Raw genomic sequence first — 19,755 nt, 5'->3', positions numbered from 1 at the left:
GGATCCCTCCGGAACTTTCATTACGCACACCTGTCCCCTCTTCCCACTGATTAGTACTTGTATAAGTGTGCCCTTTGGTTTCCATTGGGGTGTCCACTATTGTTACTATGTCCAGTTGGTGCGTGTGAGTACGTGTGCTGTGTGTTTTGGCTTTCGTGCCGTTTGTGCAGATGATTACTGGTCTTGTCCCGAATCATTTATGCCAACGTGACAATATCGAGGATAGAATATATCATGTATCCTCTCCAGATGAACTCCTTCCCTTCATCTTAATTAATTCCCTCGACAATCAATATCAATATCCCAATATTAACTACAATACCCTAAATTATGAATAACGCATTATAAATATAGAAAAGGATAGAAAAGACTTATAGAAGTAACCCCTCTAAAATGGTTTTCCCTTAAGATGAAATATACCATTAAATATATACAATCAATTTCAGCAGAACAATACCTGTGATATCCATACAATAGGGGAACAAAACAACTGCAAAATGTAGAATATAACAGTATATCCTCTCAAAATGAAGTGCTTCCCTTCAGATTAATTAAATAAATTATGGTCAAATGGCCTAGGCCAAGACACTGACAAAAATGATAAATCATCAGTCCGATTTTATTCAGAATATGCACAAACAGAATGAGCAATTTGTTTAGCAGAAAGGTGGAAAATAAATAGTCCATCGCAGATAGCCAAAGGAGATAGTCCATAGGCCTATATCGCTCAAATTCCGTTCAGATTGTCAATCATTTCAGATTATGTCGAGTTGTCAATCATTTCAGATTATGTCGAGTTGTTGTCAATCATTTCTATTCTCCTGTCATGAAAGCATGCACATTCTGTATTTGCACACAGGCCTACATTATACATTTGCGCAGCCTATCAAACCCTATTTACCCTAATTTTCAGATTGTGTGAATTAAAACTGCTTTCACACTACACAATATTCGTCACAAATGTTATGATCATGCTCTGAAAGTTTGTACGAGCGCAGTGTACAGGCTCTCAATGGTCATACAGGCTTGAGGAACTAAATGAAAACAAACTTCATATTGATTATCTCCAATGCACATTCTAGAAATGTCTGACATCCTTGGTTCCAGTAAACGGTCAGTAAACATGAAAGCAAATTTGATCATAGAAATCAAGTGTAGTGTAGCATGAAAGGTTATACGATTGTAGGAATTATACAATTGTGTAGTGTGAACGGAGCTTTGGGAATGCCTGGGAACAATCCTATTGAAAACGCTATTTATTTTGCCTTTATTCACACATGATCATATTTTTCTGAAGTATAACAAGACAGCAGAAACACAATATATACAAAAATATGTGGACAACCCTTCAAATTAGTGGATTTGGATATTTTAACCACATCCGTTGCTGACCAGCGTATAAAATCGAGCACACTACCATGCAATCTCCATAGACAAACATTGGCAGTAGAATGGCCTTACTGAAGAGCTCAGTCACTTTCAACGTGGCACCGTCAAAGGATGCCACCTTTCCAACAAGTTAGTTCATTAAATTTCTGCCCTGCTAGAGCTGTCCCGTGGAAACCGCTGGGAGCAACGGCGGCTCAGTTGCGAAGCGGTAGGCCACACAAGCTCACAGAACGGCCAAGTGCTGAAACACAGCTCATAAAAATTGTCTGTCCTCGGGTGCAACACTCACTACCGAGTACCAAACTGCCTCTAGAAGCAACGTCAGCGCAATAACTGTTCGGCGGAGCTTCATGGAATGGGTTTCTATGGCCGAGCAGCCCCACACAAGCCTAAGATCAACATGCGCCATTGGACTCTGTAGCAGTGGAAATGCGTTCTCTGGAGTGATGAACCACGCTTCACAATCTGGCAGTCAGACGGATTAATCTGGGTTTGGCGGAGGCCAGGAAAACTCGACGTGTCCGAATGCATAGTGCCAACTGTAAAGTTTGGTGGAGGAGGAATAATGGTCTGGGGCTATTTTTCATGGTTCGGGGCAAAGCCCCTTTAGTTCCAGCGACGGGAAATCTTAACCTACACTATACAATTACATTTTAGACTATTCGGTGCCTCAAACTTTGTGGTAACAGTTTGGGGAAGGCCCTTTGCTGTTTCAGCATGACAATGGCCCCATGCACACAGTGTGGTCCATAAAGAAAACGTTTGTCGAGATGGGTGTGGAAGAACTTGACTGGCCTGCACAGAGCCCTGACCTCAACCCCACCGAACACCTTTGGGATAAATTGGAATGCCAAGTGCCCGATTTAAAAAAAAAAAATTTTTTATTCACCTTTATTTAACCAGGTAGGCTAGTTGAGAACAAGTTCTCATTTGCAACTGCAACCTGTCCAAGATAAAGCATAGCAATGTGAACAGACAATGCAGAGTTACACATGGAGTGAACAATTAACAAGTCAATAACACAGTAGAGAAAAAAAAGAGTCTATATGCATTGTGTGCAAAAGGCATGAGGAGGTAGGTGAATAATTACAATTTTGCAGATTAACACTGGAGTGATAAATGATCAGAAGATCATGTACAGGTTGAGATATTGGTGTGCAAAAGAGCAGAAAAGTTAATAAATTCAAACAGTATGGGGATGAGGTAGGTAAAATTGGGTGGGCTATTTACCGATAGACTATGTACAGCTGCAGCGATCGGTTAGCTGCTCAGATAGCAGATGTTTGAAGTTGGTGAGGGAGATAAGTCTCCAACTTCAGGGATTTTTTACATTCGTTCCAGTCACAGGCAGCAGAGAACTGGAACGAAAGGCGGCCAAATGAAGTGTTGGCTTTAGGGATGATCAGTGAGATACACCTGCTGGAGCGCGTGCTACGGGTGGGTGTTGCCATCGTGACCAGTGAACTGAGATAAGGCGGAGCTTTACCTACCATGGACTTGTAGATGACCTGGAGCCAGTGGGTCTGGCGACGAATATGTAGCGAAGGCCAGCCGACTAGAGCATACAGGTCGCAGTGGTGGGTGGTATAAGGTGCTTTAGTAACAAAACGGATGGCACTGTGATAAACTGCATCCAGTTTGCTGAGTAGAATATTGGAAGCTATTTTGTAGATGACATCGCCGAAGTCGAGGATCGGTAGGATAGTCAGTTTTACTAGGTTAAGTTTGGCGGCGTGAGTGAAGGAGGCTTTGTTGCGGAATAGAAAGCCGACTCTAGATTTGATTTTAGATTGGAGATGTTTGATATGAGTCTGGAAGGAGAGTTTACATTCTAGCCAGACACCTAGGTACTTATAGATGTCCACATATTCTAGGTCGGAACCATCCAGGGTGGTGATGCTAGTCGGGCGTGCGGGTGCAGGCAGCGAATGGTTGAAAAGCATGCATTTGGTTTTACTAGCGTTTAAGAGCAGTTGGAGGCCACGGAAGGAGTGTTGTATGGCATTGAAGCTCGTTTGGAGGTTAGATAGCACAGTGTCCAAGGACGGGCCGGAAGTATACAGAATGGTGTCGTCTGCGTAGAGGTGGATCAGGGAATCGCCCGCAGCAAGAGCAACATCATTGATATATACAGAGAAAAGAGTCGGCCTGAGAATTGAACTATGTGGCACCCCCATAGAGACTGCCAGAGGACCGGACACCATGCCCTCCGATTTGACACACTGAACTCTGTCTGCAAAGTAGTTGGTGAACCAGGCAAGGCAGTCATTAGAAAAACCGAGCCTACTGAGTCTGCCGATAAGAATATGGTGATTGACAGAGTCGAAAGCCTTGGCCAGGTCGATGAAGACGATCTCACTAATGCTCCTGTGCCTGAATGGAAGCAAGTCCCCGCAGCAATGTTCCAACATCTAGTAGAAAGCCTTCCCAGAAGAGTGGAGGCTGTTATGGCAGCAAACGGGAGACCAACTCCATATTAATGTTCATGATTTTGGAATGAGATGTTCGACGAGCTGGTGTCCACATACACTACATGACCAAAAGTATCTTTTGAAAATGCTCTACTCATTAGCAACCAGTACTCAGTACCCAGTTCAACTAGAATACAATTCAGTTGGCATTCAATCTAGTCTGTAATTTTCTGCCTTCTGTTGTTTTTTATTGCATTTATTTTGTTGTTGTTGCGATTGTAAATGCAACTTAAATGAAATTTGATTTTAAATAGATGAGTGTGTACTAAACTCCGGGGTGGAGTTTCCCCTAATGCAGATCAAGGATCAGCTTCTCCTACCCCAATCCGAACCTTTAAAATCCCAGTGCAGTCAGAAACAGGATTTTCCTATGTTTTACATATATTTCCACACTGAGGTAGGAATATTATTTTGAAATTGTGAAAATAATGATAATGTCCTTTTAGTGTAAGAGCTGTTTGAACTGCACTGGACCTTTAACTGGACCCAAAATCAGTGTCTAGTGGCAATGCACCCTACTCCTATTAGCAGCAAAAGTGGCTAATTGATGCTTATTTCACAAACTGTCTCTAAACATCTTGTGTTATTTTGGTTCCAGGTACTGCAGAAACTGGGAAAGGCGGATGAGACGAAAGATGACCATTTTGATCAAGCCGTCCAGAACTTCAAGCGACAGGAGGTGAGGAAGGCCAATGTCTTTTTTCGATCATATTATATTACATATTTTTGTCAGTTACCATCTCAGTGGCCGTTTGTTTAGAGTGTCCGCCCTGAGATTGGGAGTTTGATCCCCGGTCCAGTTCTCCCAGACTCTCAAAATGGGACCTGATGTTTCTCTGATTGCATATAAATTAAAAACAATATTATGATGCCTGGTGAACAGATTCCTTCTCCAGACACCCTTGTTTCATACATGTATTTGGACAGCAGATGGAGCCCTAAGGGTGCTGGAGCCCTAAGGGTGCTGAAGCACCTACCATTTTGCCCTACTATATAAAAAGTGCCCTTTTGATTGATGTTTTAACTAATTACTTTATATTAAATGTGTTTCTCTTTTCTCTCTTGTAACTTTAAATATAACAAACTGCCCATCCCATCAAACTAGATCATTTCTCATAAACATCATTTGGCTACAGGATCACTGATTTGAGATCAAATGTTTTATGAGGCAACAGTACAGAATTTCACCTTTTATTTTAAGGTACAGTACCAGTCAAAAGTTTGGACACACCTACTCATTCAAGGGTTTTTCTTATTTTAAAAAAAAAACTATTTTCTACATTGTAGAATAATAGTGAAGACATCAACACTATGAAATAACACACATGGAATCATGTAGTAACCAAAAAAGTGTTAAACAAATCAAAATATATTTTATATTTGAGATTCTTCAAAGTAGCCACCCTTTGCCTTGATGACAGCTTTGCACACTCTTGGCATTCTCTCAACCATCTTCATGCTTAATGCTTTTCCAACAGTCTTGAAGGAATTCCCACATATGCTGAGCACTTGTTGGCTGCTCCTGTAAAAATGATCAAGGAACCTACCAGTTACAACCCTGAATCTGTAAACATGGGCACCCTCATAGATATCATCCTGACCAACTTGCCCGCTAAATACACCTCTTCTGTCTTCAACCAGGATCTCAGCAATCACTGCCTCATTGCCTGCATCCGTAATGGGTCCGCGGTCAAACGACCACCCCTCATCACTATCAAACGCTCCCTAAAACACTTCAGCGAGCAGGCCTTTCTAATCGACCTGGCACGGGTATCCTGGAAGGATATTGACCTCATCCCGTCAATAGAGGATGCCTGGGTGTTCTTTAAAATTGCTTTCCTCTCCATCTTAACTCACCATGCCCCATTCCAAAAATGTAGAACTAAGAACAGATATAGCCCTTGGTTCACCCCAGACTTGATTGCCTTTGACCAGCACAAAAACATCCTGTGGCGTACTGCATTAGTATCGAATAGCCCCCGCGATATGCACTTTTTCAGGGAAGTCAGGAACCAATATACTCAGTCAGTTAGGAAAGCTAAGGGTAGCTTTTTCAAACAGACATTTGAATCCTGTAGCACTAATTCCAAAAAGTTGGGACACTACACTGTAAAGTCTGTGGAGAGTAAGAACACCTCCTCCCAGCTGCTCACTGCACTGAGGCTAGGAAACACTGTCACCACCAATAAATCTATGATGATCGATAATTTCAATAGGCATTTTTCTACCGCTGACCATGCTTTCCACCTGGCTACCCCTACCCCAACCAACAGATCTGCACCCCCCGCAGAAACTTGCCCTTGTCCCCCCCGCTTCTCCTTCACCCACTTGTTCTGAAAGAGCTCTAAAATCTTGATCCCTAAAAAGCAGCAGGGCTAGACAATCTGGAACCTCTTTGTAAAATTATCCGCCGAATTTGTTGCAACCCCTATTACTAGCCTGTTCAACCTCTCTTTCGTATCATCTGAGATCCCCAAAGATTGGAAAGCTACCGTGGTCATCCCCCTCTTCAAAATGAGGAGACACTCTAGACCCGAACTGTTAAAGACCTATATCCATCCTGCCTTGGCTTTCGAAGATTTTACAAAGCCAAGTTAACAAACAGATCACCGACCATTTCGAATCCCACCGTACCTTCTCCTCTATGCAATCTGGTTTCCGAGCTGGTCATGGGTGCACCTCAGCCACGCTCAAGGTCCTAAACGATATCATAACCACCATCGATAAGAGACAGTACTGTGCAGCCGTCTTCATCGACCTGTCAATCACCTCACTCTTATTGGCAGACTCAATAGCCTTGGTTTCTCAAATGACTGCCTTGCCTGATTCATCAACTACTTCTCACATAGAGTTCAGTGTGTCAAATCAGAGAGCCTGTTGTCCGGACCTCTGGCAATCTCTATGGGGGTGCCACATGGTTCAATTCTCGGGCCAACTCTTTTCTCTGTATACATCAATGATGTCGCTCTTGCTGCTGGTGATTCTCTGATCCACCTCTACGCAGATGACACCATTCTGTATACATCTGGCCCTTTGGACACTGCGTTAACAAACCTCCAAACGAGCTTCAATGCCATACAAAACTCCTTCCGTGGCCTCTACCTGCTCTTAAATGCTAGTAAAACTAAATGCATGCTCTTGAACCAATTGCTGCCCGCACCCGCACGCCCCACTAGCATCACTACTCAGGACGGTTCTGACTTAGAATATGTGGACAACTACAAATACCTACAGTGCCTTGCGAAAGTATTCTGCCCCCTTGAACTTTGCGACCTTTTGCCACATTTCAGGCTTCAAACATAAAGATATAAAACTGTATTTTTTTGTGAAGAATCAACAACAAGTGGGACACAATCATGAAGTGGAAAGACATTTATTGGATATTTCAAACTTTTTTAACAAATCAAAAACTGAAAAATTGGGCGTGCAAAATGATTCAGCCCCCTTAAGTTAATACTTTGTAGCGCCACCTTTTGCTGCGATTACAGCTGTAAGTCGCTTGGGGTATGTCTCTATCAGTTTTGCACATCGAGAGAATGAAATTTTTTCCCATTCCTCCTTGCAAAACAGCTCGGGCTCAGTGAGGTTGGATGGAGAGCATTTGGGAACAGCAGTTTTCAGTTCTTTCCACAGATTATCGATTGGATTCAGGTCTTGACTTTGACTTGGCCATTCTAACACCTGGATATGTTTATTTTTTGAACCATTCCATTGTAGATTTTGCTTTATGTTTTGGATCATTGTCTTGTTGGAAGACAAATCTCCGTCCCAGTCTCAGGTCTTTTGCAGACTCCATCAGGTTTTCTTCCAGACTGGTCCTGTATTTGGCTCCATCCATCTCCCCATCAATTTTAACCATCTTCCCTGTCCCTGCTGAAGAAAAGCAGGCCCAAACCATGATGCTGCCACCACCATGTTTGACAGTGGGGATGGTGTGTTCAGCTGTGTTGCTTTTACGCCAAACATAACGTTTTGCATTGTTGCCAAAAAGTTCAATTTTGGTTTCATCTGACCAGAGCACCTTCTTCCACATGTTTGGTGTGTCTCCCAGGTGGCTTGTGGCAAACTTTAAACAACACTTTTTATGGATATCTTTAAGAAATGGCTTTCTTCTTGCCACTCTTCCATAAAGGCCAGATTTGTGCAATATACGACTGATTGTTGTCCTATGGACAGAGTCTCCCACCTCAGCTGTAGATCTCTGCAGTTCATCCAGAGTGATCATGGGCCTCTTGGCTGCATCTCTGATCAGTCTTCTCCTTGTATGAGCTGAAGGTTTAGAGGGACGGCCAGGTCTTGGTAGATTTGCAGTGGTCTGATACTCCTTCCATTTCAATATTATCGCTTGCACAGTGCTCCTTGGGATGTTTAAAGCTTGGGAAATCTTTTTGTATCCAAATCCGGCTTTAAACTTCTTCACAACAGTATCCCGGACCTGCCTGGTGTGTTCCTTGTTCTTCATGATGCTCTCTGCGCTTTTAACGGACCTCTGAGACTATCACAGTGCAGGTGCATTTATACGGAGACTTGATTACACACAGGTGGATTGTATTTATCATCATTAGTCATTTAGGTCAACATTGGATCATTCAGAGATCCTCACGGAACTTCTGGAGAGCGTTTGCTGCACTGAAAGTAAAGGGGCTGAATAATTTTGCACGCCCAATTTTTCAGTTTTTGATTTGTTAAAAAAGTTTGAAATATCCAATAAATGTCGTTCCACTTCATGATTGTGTCCCACTTGTTGTTGATTCTTCACAAAAAAATACAGTTTTATATCTTTATGTTTGAAGCCTGAAATGTGGCAAAAGGTCGCAAAGTTCAAGGGGGCCGAATACTTTCGCAAGGCACTGTAGGTGTCTGGTTAGACTGTAAACTCTCCTTCCAGACTCACATTAAGTATCTCCAATCCAAAATTAAATCTAGAATCAGCTTCCTATTTCACAACAAAGTCTCCTTCACTCATGCTGCCGAACATACCCTCGTAAAACTGACTATCCTACTGATCCTTGACTTCGGCGATGTCATTTACAAAATAGCCTCCAACACTTTGCCTACTCAGCAAATTGGATGTAGTCTATCACAGTGCCATCCGCTTTGTCACCAAAGCCCCATATACTACCCACCACTGTGACCTGTATGCTCTCATTGGCTGGCCCTCGCTACATACTCGTTGCCAAACCCACTGGCTCCAAGTCATCTATAACTCTTTGCTAGGTAAAGCCCCGCCTTATCTCAGCTCACTGGTCACCATAGTAACACCCACCCGTAGCACACGCTCCAGCTGGTATATTTCACTGGTCATCCCCAAAACCAACACCTATTTTGGCTGCCTTTCCTTCCAGTTCTCTGCAGCCAATGACTGGAACGAATTGCAAAAATCACTGAAGCTGGAGACTTAGAGAAGGAGATATATCTTTAAGCATCAGCTGTCAGAGTAGCTTACCGATCACTGTACCTGTACACAGCCCATCTGTAAATAGCCCACCCAACTACCTCACCCCCATATTGTTATTTATTATTGCTCTTTTACACCACAGTATCTCTACTTGCACATCATCGTCTGCACATCGATCACTCCAGTGTTAATGCTAAATCGTAATTGTTTCGCCACTATGGCCTATTTATTCCCTTACCTCCCTAATCTTGCTACATTTGCGCACACACTGTACATAGATTTTTCTATTGTGTTATTGACTGCAAGTTTGTTTACCCCATGTGTAACTCTGTGTTGTTGTTTTTGTCGCACTGCTTTGCTTTATCTTGGCCAGGTTGCAGTTGTAAATGAGAATGTGTTCTCAACTGGCCTACCTGGTTAAATAAAGGGGAATTTAATTACTGTAGGCCATCTGCCTGGTACAGTTGAAACCAGGATTAAATCATGAAAATCACACTTCTCCAGTGTGCCAGTGGCCATCAAAGGTGAGCATTTGCCCTCCTGTAGTCAGTTACGCCGAACAGCAGTCAGGTCAAGACCCTGGTGAAGACGACGAGCACACACATGAGCTTCCCTGAGACATTTCTGACAGTGGGTGCAGAAATTGTTCAGTTATGCAAACCCACAGTTTCATCGTCTGTCTGTGTCGCAGGTGAAGAAGCCGGATGTAGAGGTCCTGGGCTGGCATTGTTACACGTGGTCTGCGGTTGTGAGGCTGGTTGAGCATACTGCAAAAGTTTCTAAAACAACGTTGGTAGAGAAATTAACATTCAATTATCTGGCAACAGCTCTGGTAGACATTCTTGCAGTCAGCATGCCAGTTGCACACTCCCTCAACTTGAGACATGTGTGGCATTGTTTTATTGTCCCCAGCACAAGGTGCACCTGTGTAATGATCGTGCTGTTTAATCAGCTTCTTGATACGCCACCTGTCAGGTGGATGGATTATCCTGGCAAAAGAGAAATGGGATGTAAACAAATTTGTTCACTAAATTTGAGAGATTTTTTTGTTGTGAATGAATGGAATGGACACAGTGGCAGATTGCCAAAATGTGACTTGTAAATTCTCCTACAGTCACAAGTAGTTAAGATGTTTTGAAGTCACACCCCTTGACTTTTTCCAAATGTGTTACCGCCTGAATTTAAAATGGATTAAATGTAGATTTGTTGTCACTGGCCTACACCCATAATGTCAAAGCGGAATTATATTTTTATTTTATTTTTACAAATTAAATACAAATGAAAATGTCTTGAGTCAGTGAGTATTCAACCCATTTCATATGACAAGCCTAACTAAGTTCAGGAGTAAAACCTTTTCTCAGCAAGTCACATAATAAGTTGCATGAACTCACTCTGTGTGCTATAATAGTGTTTAACATTATTTGAGAATGACTACCTCATCTCTCTACCACACACATACAATTATATGAAAGGTACCTCAGTTGAGCAGTGAATTTCAAACACAGATTCAATGCCTTAAAAAGAAGGCCACCTATTGGTAGATAGGTAAACAAAAAAAAGTATTGCAATGAATATCCCTTTTAGCATGGTAAATGTATTAATTAAACTTTGGATGGTGTATCAATACACCCAGTCGCGACATTAGGCCAATGGTGAGTTTAAAACCGTTGGAGTTCAATGGCAGTGATAGGAGAAAACTGAGGATGGATCAACAACGTTGTAGTTACTCCACAATAGTCACCTAAATTACAGAGTGAAAGAAAGGGAGCCAGTACAAAACATGTATCCTGTTTGCAACAAGGCACTAAAGTACTGCAAAAAAAATAAAATGTTTTGTCCTGAATACAAAGTGTTACGTTTGAGGCAAATCCAACACAACACATCACTGAGTACCACTCTTCATAATTTCAAATATGGTGGTGTCTGCATCATGTTTTCACATTTACATAAATTAGCAGACGCTAAGTACAGTAGTGAGTGCATACATTTTCATACTTTTTTTCATGCGGGTCCCCCATGGGAATCGAAACCACAACACTGGCGTTGCAAGCGCCGTGCTCTACCAACTGAGCTACATGAGTATGTTATGACTATGCTTGTCATCGGCAAGGACTAGGGAGTTTTTTAGGATATAAAGAAACGGAATACAGTGCTGTAAGCATAGGCAAAATCCTAGTGGAAAACCTGGTTGAGTTTGCTTTCCAACAGACACTGGGAGACATTCCCCTTTCAGGAGGACAATAACCTCAACACAAGGCCAAATCTACACTGACGTTGCTTACATAGACCAGATTGAATGTTCCTGAGTGGCCTAGTTACAGTTTTGACTTAAATTGGCTTGAAAATCTATGGTAAGACTTGAAAATGACTGCCTAGCAATGATCAACAATCAACTTGACAGAGCTTGACATTTAAAAAAATAAAAATAATTAGCAAATATTGTACAATCCATGTTGGAAAGCTGCTAGAGACTTACCCCAAAAGACTCACAGCTGTAATCGCTGCCAAAGCTGCTTCTACATAGTATTGACTCAGGGGTGTGAATACTCGTGTAAATTAGATTTCTGTATTTCATTTTCAATAAATTAGCAAACATTTCTAAAGACATGTTTTCACTTTGTCATGGGGTATGTAGTGGGGTTAGAAAACATTTTTTTTTATCTAGTAGAAAGGGAAGGGAAGCGCTACTAAGGTACACAATAGTACATTTTGGTAGATAGAAGGTGCTCTTTGGTAAAAGGGGTAAATTGGTCATCAAAAAGAAAGGAGGACCAAGGCACTCTTCATATAATGAATTAAAATGCGTTCAAATCGCTTTATGCCCAAGAAAACAGAGAAATATCACAATGTACAACAGACATTGCAAAGACTGTACACAGTGAAACCTGCAAGCAGATAAAACAGAAGCAGTATTTAGTCAATTAAAATCAATTAATATGGTCTAGATTACTGCTGCAATCCTATTGTGTGACATGAGTAGTGTGAAAGGCTTGCTCCCACATTGCCACACTACTGCCACTACTGCCACTACTGCCAGCTCACACACACACACACACACACACACACACACACACACACACACACACACACACACACACACACACACACACACACACACACACACACGTGTTCAAGACATGGCATGCATTTCTGACCTCATTTTTGTGGCAGCCTTTATCAATAGCAACGCTATGCTTACTGAGTCTGTACATAGTCAAAGATTTCCTTCATTTTGGGTGAGTCACAATGGTCAGGTATTCTGCCACTGTGTACTCTCTGTATAGGGCCAAATAGCATTCTAGTTTGCTCTGTTTTTTTGTAAATTCTTTCCAATGTGTCAAGTAATTATCTTTTTGTTTTCTCATGATATGGTTGGGTCTAATTAATTAATAATTTGTGAATAGAGCCCCAGGACCAGCTTGCTTAGGGGACTCTTTTCCAGGTTTATTTCTCTGTAGGTGATGGCTTTCTTATGGAAGGTTTGAGAATCGCTTCCTTTTAGGTGGTTGTAGAATTTAACGGCTCTTTTCTGGATTTTGATAATTAGCGGATACTGGCCTTATTCTGCTCTGCATGCGTTATTTGGTGTTTTACATTGCACACAGAGGATATTTTTGCAGAATTCTGCAATCAGTCTCAATTTGGTGTTTGTCCCATTTTGTGAATTCTTGGTTGGTGAGCGGATGGGTTCTATAACTGATTGAAGTATTTTTAGCCAGATGTGGTATGTGGAATTCTATGTTCCCTTTGATGGCATAGAAGGCCCTTCTTACCTTGTCACTCAAATTGTTCACAGCTTTGTGGAAGTTACCTGTGGCGCTGATGTTTTGTATAGTTTTTTTGTGTGCTCTAGGGCAACGGTGTCTAGATGGAATTTGTACTCGTGGTCCTGGCAACTGAACCTTTTTTGGAACACCATTATTTTTGTCATACTGAGATTTACCCTCAGGGCCCAGGTCTGACAGAATATGTGAAGAAGATCTAGGTGCTGCTGTAGGCCCTCCTTGGTTGGGGACAGAAGCACCAGATCATCAGCAAACAGTAGACATTTGACTTCAGATTCTAGTAGGGTGAGACCGGGTGCAGACTGTTCTAGTGCCCTCGCCAATTCGTTGATATACAGTTGATGTCGGAAGTTTACATACACTTCGGTTGGAGTCATTAAAACTCGTTTTTTAACCACTCCACAAATTTCTTGTTAACAAACTATAGTTTTGGCAAGTTGTTTAGGACATCTACTTTGTGTATGACACAAGACATTTTTCCAACAATTGTTTATAGACAGATTATTTCACTGTATCATCATTCCAGTGGGTCAAAAGTTTACATACACTAAGTTGACTGTGCCTTTAAACAGCTTAGAAAATTCCAGAAAACGATGTCATGGCTTTAGAAGCTTTCTGATAGACTCAAATGATGTCAATTAGCCTATTGGAGGTGTACCTGTGGATGTATTTCAAGGCCGACCTTCAAACTCAGTGCCTCTTTGCCTGACATCATGGGAAAATCTAAAGAAATCAGCCAAGACCTCAGAAAAAAAATTGTAGACCTCCAGAAGTCTGGTTCATGGGAGCAATTTCCAAATGCCTGAAGGTACCACATTCATCTGTACAAACAATAGTACGCAAGTATAAACACCATGGGACCACGCAGCCATCATACCGCTCAGGAAGGAGACACGTTCTGTCTCCTAGAGATGAACGTACTTTGCTGCGAAAAGTGCAAATCAGTCCCAGAACAACAGCAAAGGACCTTGTGAAGATGCTGGAGGAAACAGGTACAAAAGTATCTATATCCACAGTAAAACAAGTCCTACAGTGGGGCAAAAAAGTATTTAGTCAGCCACCAATTGTGCAAGTTCGCCCACTTAAAAAGACGAGTGAGGCCTGTAATTTATCATAGGTACACTTCAACTATGACAGACAAAATGATGTTAACCATGTTTGGATGAAAAAGGGGGAGGCTTGCAAGCCGAAGAACACCATCCCAACTGTGAACCAACCATTGAACCGTAAAGCACGGGGGTGGCAGCATCATGTTGTTGGGGTGCTTTGCTGCAGGATGTCACAATCATTATAAGGAGTGGACCAAGATGCAGCGTGGTATATTTCCATCCTTTTATTTGGAAGAGAACTTAAAGCACAAAAACAATAAAGAGAATAAACTAAACGTGACCCTACATGCAGTGCAGAAAGCAACTACACACAAACATAGTCAAGATCCCACAAATCACAATGGGGAAATGGCTACCTAAATATGATCCCCAATAAGAGACAATGATATACAGCTGCCTCTGATTGGGAACCATACTAAGCCAACATAGAAATAGAATTCACCCTAGACAACCCACCCTTAATCACACCCCGACCTAACCAACATAGAGAATAAAAGCTCTCTATGGTCAGTGCGTGACACAGGAGGGAATGGTGCACTTCACAAAATAGATGGCATCATGAGGGAGGGAAAATTATATGGATATATTGAAGCAACATCTCAAGACATTAGTCAGGAAGTGAAAGCTCGGTCGCAAATTGGTCTTCCAAATGGTCATACTTCCAAAGGTGTGGCAAAATGGCTTAAGGACAACAAAGTCAAGGCATTGGATTGGCCATCACAAAGCCCCGACCTCAATCCTATAGAAAATGTGTGGGCAGAACTGAAAAAGTGTGTGCGAGCAAGGAGGCCTACAAACCTGACTCAGTTATACCAGCTCTGTCAGGAGGAATGGGCCAAAATTCACCCAACTTATTGTGGGAAGCTTTTGGAAGGCTACCCGAAATGTTTGACCCAAATTAAACAATTTAAAGGTATTGCTACCAAATACTAATTGAGGGTAGAAATAAAAGCTGAAATAAATCATTCTCTCTACTATTATTCTAACATTTCACATTCTTAAAATAAAGTGGTGATCCTAACTGACCTAAGACAGGGAATTTTTACTAGGATTAAAGGTCAGGAATTGTGAAAAACTGAGTTTAAATGTATTTGGGTAAGGTGTATGTAAACTTCCGACTTCAACTGTATATGTTGAAGAAGGTGGGGCTTTAGCTGCATCCTTGTCTCACCCCTCAGCCCTGTGTAAAGAAATGTGTGCGTTTTTTGCCAATTTTGTGTACATGGATTTTATAATGTCTTATGTTTTTCCCCCAACACCACTCTCCATCAATTTGTACAGCGGGCCCTCGGTATGAGTCGAAAGCTTTTTTGAAATCACAAAGCTCACTCTCCGTCTCCCCACCTCTCTCTCCCGGTCTCCCCACCTGTCCTATATAATCCTGATTAGAGTGCTTAATAACACCAGGGTGGTTTTACATAGTAAACTGGCCTTCCTTACTCTTTCCCCCTTTCTCCTCCTCCCTTTTGCTCTTCCTTCTTTTCCTCTCCCTCACTGCTCTCTATTTCCGCTCTCTACATTTGCCTCTTTTTTAAATCTCTCCCTGTGAACATTTAATGTTAAACATTCGTTAAAGGGGTGTCCCTATATATGCCTTAACTCTGTCCCATCCATCTGTCCACTCCCAGTCCCTCCTCTCCACTGTGACAAATTGTAGCGCTCGTTGCATTCTGATGCAATTCCGAATACTGATGACACTGGTAGACCTGAGCAGTAGATCAAAATGGCAGCTGGAGAATTTAGCTGTATCTCTCTGCTGTGTAGGATACAGCCATAGCCAAAAGTGACATTTAGTGGTTAATTTGTGTCAGTTTAGACCCGAGTGGTAAATATCCATAGGTTGCTGTGATGGGTTTTTCAGGGAGAGACTGTGTGTGTGTGTGCGCGCGTACACATGCATATATCACATCTTATTTATTATGCATGTGTAATGGAGTTAAGAATGTACCGTAAGCTCACTCCACAGCTAGCTTGAAATTTCACCGATGGAGTCATCCAAGAGGTACATTTTGTATGGCTCAATTGGCTTGCACATTGTTTTGTGAAGCAGAGGAACACTGGTTCGAGCCCAGTATGGGTCAGTTGGACAGTGGAGGAAGCTAAGCTGTTAGCAGCACACTAACCTCCGTTACACGTGTATGTTTTTTGAGGGAGTGTGTGTGTGTGTGTGTGTGTGTCTGTGTCTGTGTTGGGGTGTGCATAGCAAAATGACCTACTTATGCACTCTAGTGTGTCTGTGTGTCTTTGTGTGTGTGTGTGTGTGTGTGTGTGTGTGTGTGTGTGTGTGTGTGTGTATGCAAATTAAGCGGCAGCAGTCCAGAGGGGAGATACTAGGTGCTAAATTCCCAGCTCCCCCGCAGTAGCCGGAGATTGATTCACCCCACTCCGCTGTGCAAAAGCATCATGAATCAGCGTTGGCATTACAGCAGCTGGTACCACCACCACTTTGCTAGGAACAGGGTGAAGTTTTGCATTTCCCCACTAATGGTTAAGGTTTCGGGGAGGAGAAGCTGATCCTTGATCTGTACCTAGGAAAAACGTTACACTTGAGCGCTGTGTCAAACTGGAGGGCTGGCACTACAGCGGCTGGTACCGCCACATCTGCTGTTGCTAACGCTACACCAGCCAGGTTTTGCAAAGACCACGCCGTGCTAACAAGGCAGCGGTCCAAACCCCTGAAAATGTGTCAGACGGGGAATACCATGCAAAGCTTGGAAAAGCTGTGAATTCAATACAGAATGTTTCATATGGTAAATACGAGGGTGAGCTACAACAAGGGAGGCTGATACCAGAGAACGGTTCAAAGCTAGGGAAAACACAAATTCAATACATGTGTCAAATGGGAACAAATGGCATGCAAAGCAAGGAAGGCTGAAGTCTTAACCCCAAAATGTATGGTTAATAGCACTCAAAGCTATGTAGAGCACACAAAATGTGTGATACAGTGACAGTATGCAAATATTTCAAGGATCGTAATAGCCAAACCTAAATGCCATGCAAAGCTAGGAAAAGCTATAACCTAGAAGTCATAATGGTAAGTCCCAGGCAAATCTAAGATGGCTTGAAAACTCTGTACAACTAAATGACATGCATATTAAGTTATATTACTAAACTACAAGGATTACTACACTACAAGGACTAGTGATTCAATATTTCTTACTGTATCTGGTTATACCCACAGGGTCCCGATCCCAACCTGTCAATATTCGACACATGTTCCAGCATAAGTTCAAAGTTTGTATAACATTACATTTGCAGAATGAGAGCAAGCTCTTTCTGAAATACATGACATTTACAAGCCTCCAGCTCCACTGATGTAAACATGCTATGCCATGCAAAGTCTGAATGAGAAAAAAAGCTATGGGACACTGTTGTCTTCATAAAATATCATTAACCCCCTTACTCCCATAGCACTGCATCAATTGTACAAGCAGTGCTGTCATTTCAGGACCATGGACAAAATGTTTGTGTGTAGGCATGAGCAGCCCTCAACTGGCCATCCCCTGTCCATGGTCCTAAAATTACAGCATTACTTACCTACCATGGCCATAATGGCATGTTTGCAATCAGTTCTTCCAAAATGTTCAGCTAGGTAAAATCATTATGCACCTCCTTTAAAATACATTTACAGAACTAAACATTAATAAACAAATGGAATGATGGCTTATTGTTTTCTGAGACAAATCGATTTTTAGCCTCAGCCCCTGACGCTAAATAAAACTGAAAGATTGCTTATCTTTGCGATTGGTTTGAGATCAGTCTTGGGAGTAAATTTATGATGCCATTTGGTACAGCCTATTATTTCTGGAAGGGTGTGTGACATTTTACATTATGTTACCATTAGTTTCGTTACACAACTTGTGTGATGCATGTGGGTAGCTGTTCTTCCAGTAAAGTGTGTGTGTGTGTGTGTGTGTGTGTGTGTGACACTCAGCCCTCATGCATTTGTCTGCTGTTCTCTCTACAGACGGAGGGCTCCCGGCTGCAGAGGGAGATGAAGGCATATCTGGCGGCAGTGAAAGGTGAGGCACACACACGTACACACACATACCTGGCAGCTGTACAAGGTAAGCCTCAGCAGAGCAAATGTTTACGCAAGATACACATTCACTCATAGGTCAAAACACACATATACAGGGTATTGGGAAAGTATTCAGACCCGTTGACTATTTCCACATTTTGTTGCATTACAGCCTTATTCTAAAATGGATTAAATGTAATGTTTTTCTTCATCAATCTACACACAATACCCCATAATGACAAAGTGAAAACAAGTTTTTAGAATGTTTTGCAAATTTCTAACATTTAAAAGAGAAATACCTTATTTACATAAGTATTCAGACCCTTTGCTATGATACTTGAAATTGACCTCAGGTGCATCCTGTTTCAATTGATCATCCTTGAGATGTTTCTACAACGTGGAGTCCACCTGCTGTAAATTCAATTCATTGGACATGATTTGGAAAGGCACACACCTGTGTATATAAGGTCCCACAGTTGACATTGCATGTCAGAGCAAAAACCAAACCATGAGGTTGAAGGAATTGTCTGTAGAGCTCCGAGACAGGATTGTGTCGAGGCACAGAACTGGGGAAGGGTACCAATAAATGTCTGCAGCATTGAAGGTCCCCAAGAACACAGTGGCCTCAATCTTTCTTAAATGGAAGAAGTTTGGAACAACCAAGACTCTTCCTAGAGCTGGCCGCCTGGCCAAACTGAGCAATTGGGGGAAGAAGGGCCTTGGTCAGGGAGGTGACCAAGAACCCAATGGTCACTCTGACAGAGCTCCAGAGTTCCTCTGTGGAGAATCTTCCAGAAGGACAACCATCTCTGCTGCACCACCAATCAGGCCTTTATGGTAGAGTGGATAGACGGAAGCCACTCCTCAGTAAAAGGCACATGAAAGCACACTTGGAGTTTGCCAAAAGGCACCTAAAGACTCTCAGACCATGAGAAACATTGAAGCATGGTGGTGGCAGCATCATGCTGTGGTGATGTTTTTCAGCATCGAGGGAAAGATGAATGGAGCAAAGTACAGAGAGATCCTTGATGAAAACCTGCTCCAGAGCTCTCAGGACCTCAGACTGGGGCGAAGGTTCTCCTTCCAACAGGACAACGACCCTAAGCACACAGCCAAGACAACCCAGGAATGGCTTCGAGACAAGTCTCTGAATATCCTTGAGTGGCCAAGCCAGAGCCCGGACTTGAACCCGATCGAACATGTCCAGAGAGACCTGAAAGTAGCAGTGCAGCTACGCTCCCGATCCAACCTGGCAGAGCTTGAGAAGATTTGTAGAGAAGAATGGGAGTAACTCCCCAAATACAAGTGTTCCAAGCTTGTAGCATCATACCCAAGAAGACATTTACTTATGTAAATGTGATATCATTTTTAAAAATTGTTAATACGTTTGCTAAAATGTCTAAAAACCTTTTTTTGCTTTGTCATTACGGGGTAATGTGTGTAGATCGATGAGGGGGAAAAAACAATTTCATCCATTTTAGAACAAGGCTGTAACGTAACAACATTTGGAAAAAGTCAAGGCGTCTGAATACTTTCCGAATGCACCATAAATGTCCACACTCGCACACACAAACAAACACAT

The 19,755-nt window shown here is 42.2% G+C and overlaps 1 protein-coding gene across 13 annotated transcripts in view; it reads left to right on the top strand.

Moving 5' to 3' along the window:
- amph (amphiphysin) overlaps positions 1–19,755 on the top strand; it is a 131,483-nt gene that overhangs the window by 31,269 nt on the left and 80,459 nt on the right. For all 13 annotated transcript variants that reach the window (XM_021612625.2, XM_036985497.1, XM_036985495.1 and 10 more), the window contains exons 2-3: positions 4,459–4,539; positions 18,120–18,174. In XM_021612625.2, the coding sequence (XP_021468300.1) occupies positions 4,459–4,539; positions 18,120–18,174 (136 nt within the window). The remainder of the gene's footprint in view (positions 1–4,458; positions 4,540–18,119; positions 18,175–19,755) is intronic.

The sequence above is a fragment of the Oncorhynchus mykiss genome, chromosome 8 (assembly GCF_013265735.2).
Source record: "Oncorhynchus mykiss isolate Arlee chromosome 8, USDA_OmykA_1.1, whole genome shotgun sequence".
In the NCBI taxonomy this organism is placed as follows: Eukaryota; Metazoa; Chordata; class Actinopteri; order Salmoniformes; family Salmonidae; genus Oncorhynchus; species Oncorhynchus mykiss.
The sequence above is the reverse complement of the archived record's forward strand: the minus strand, read 5'-3'. Positions and strand labels throughout refer to the sequence as shown.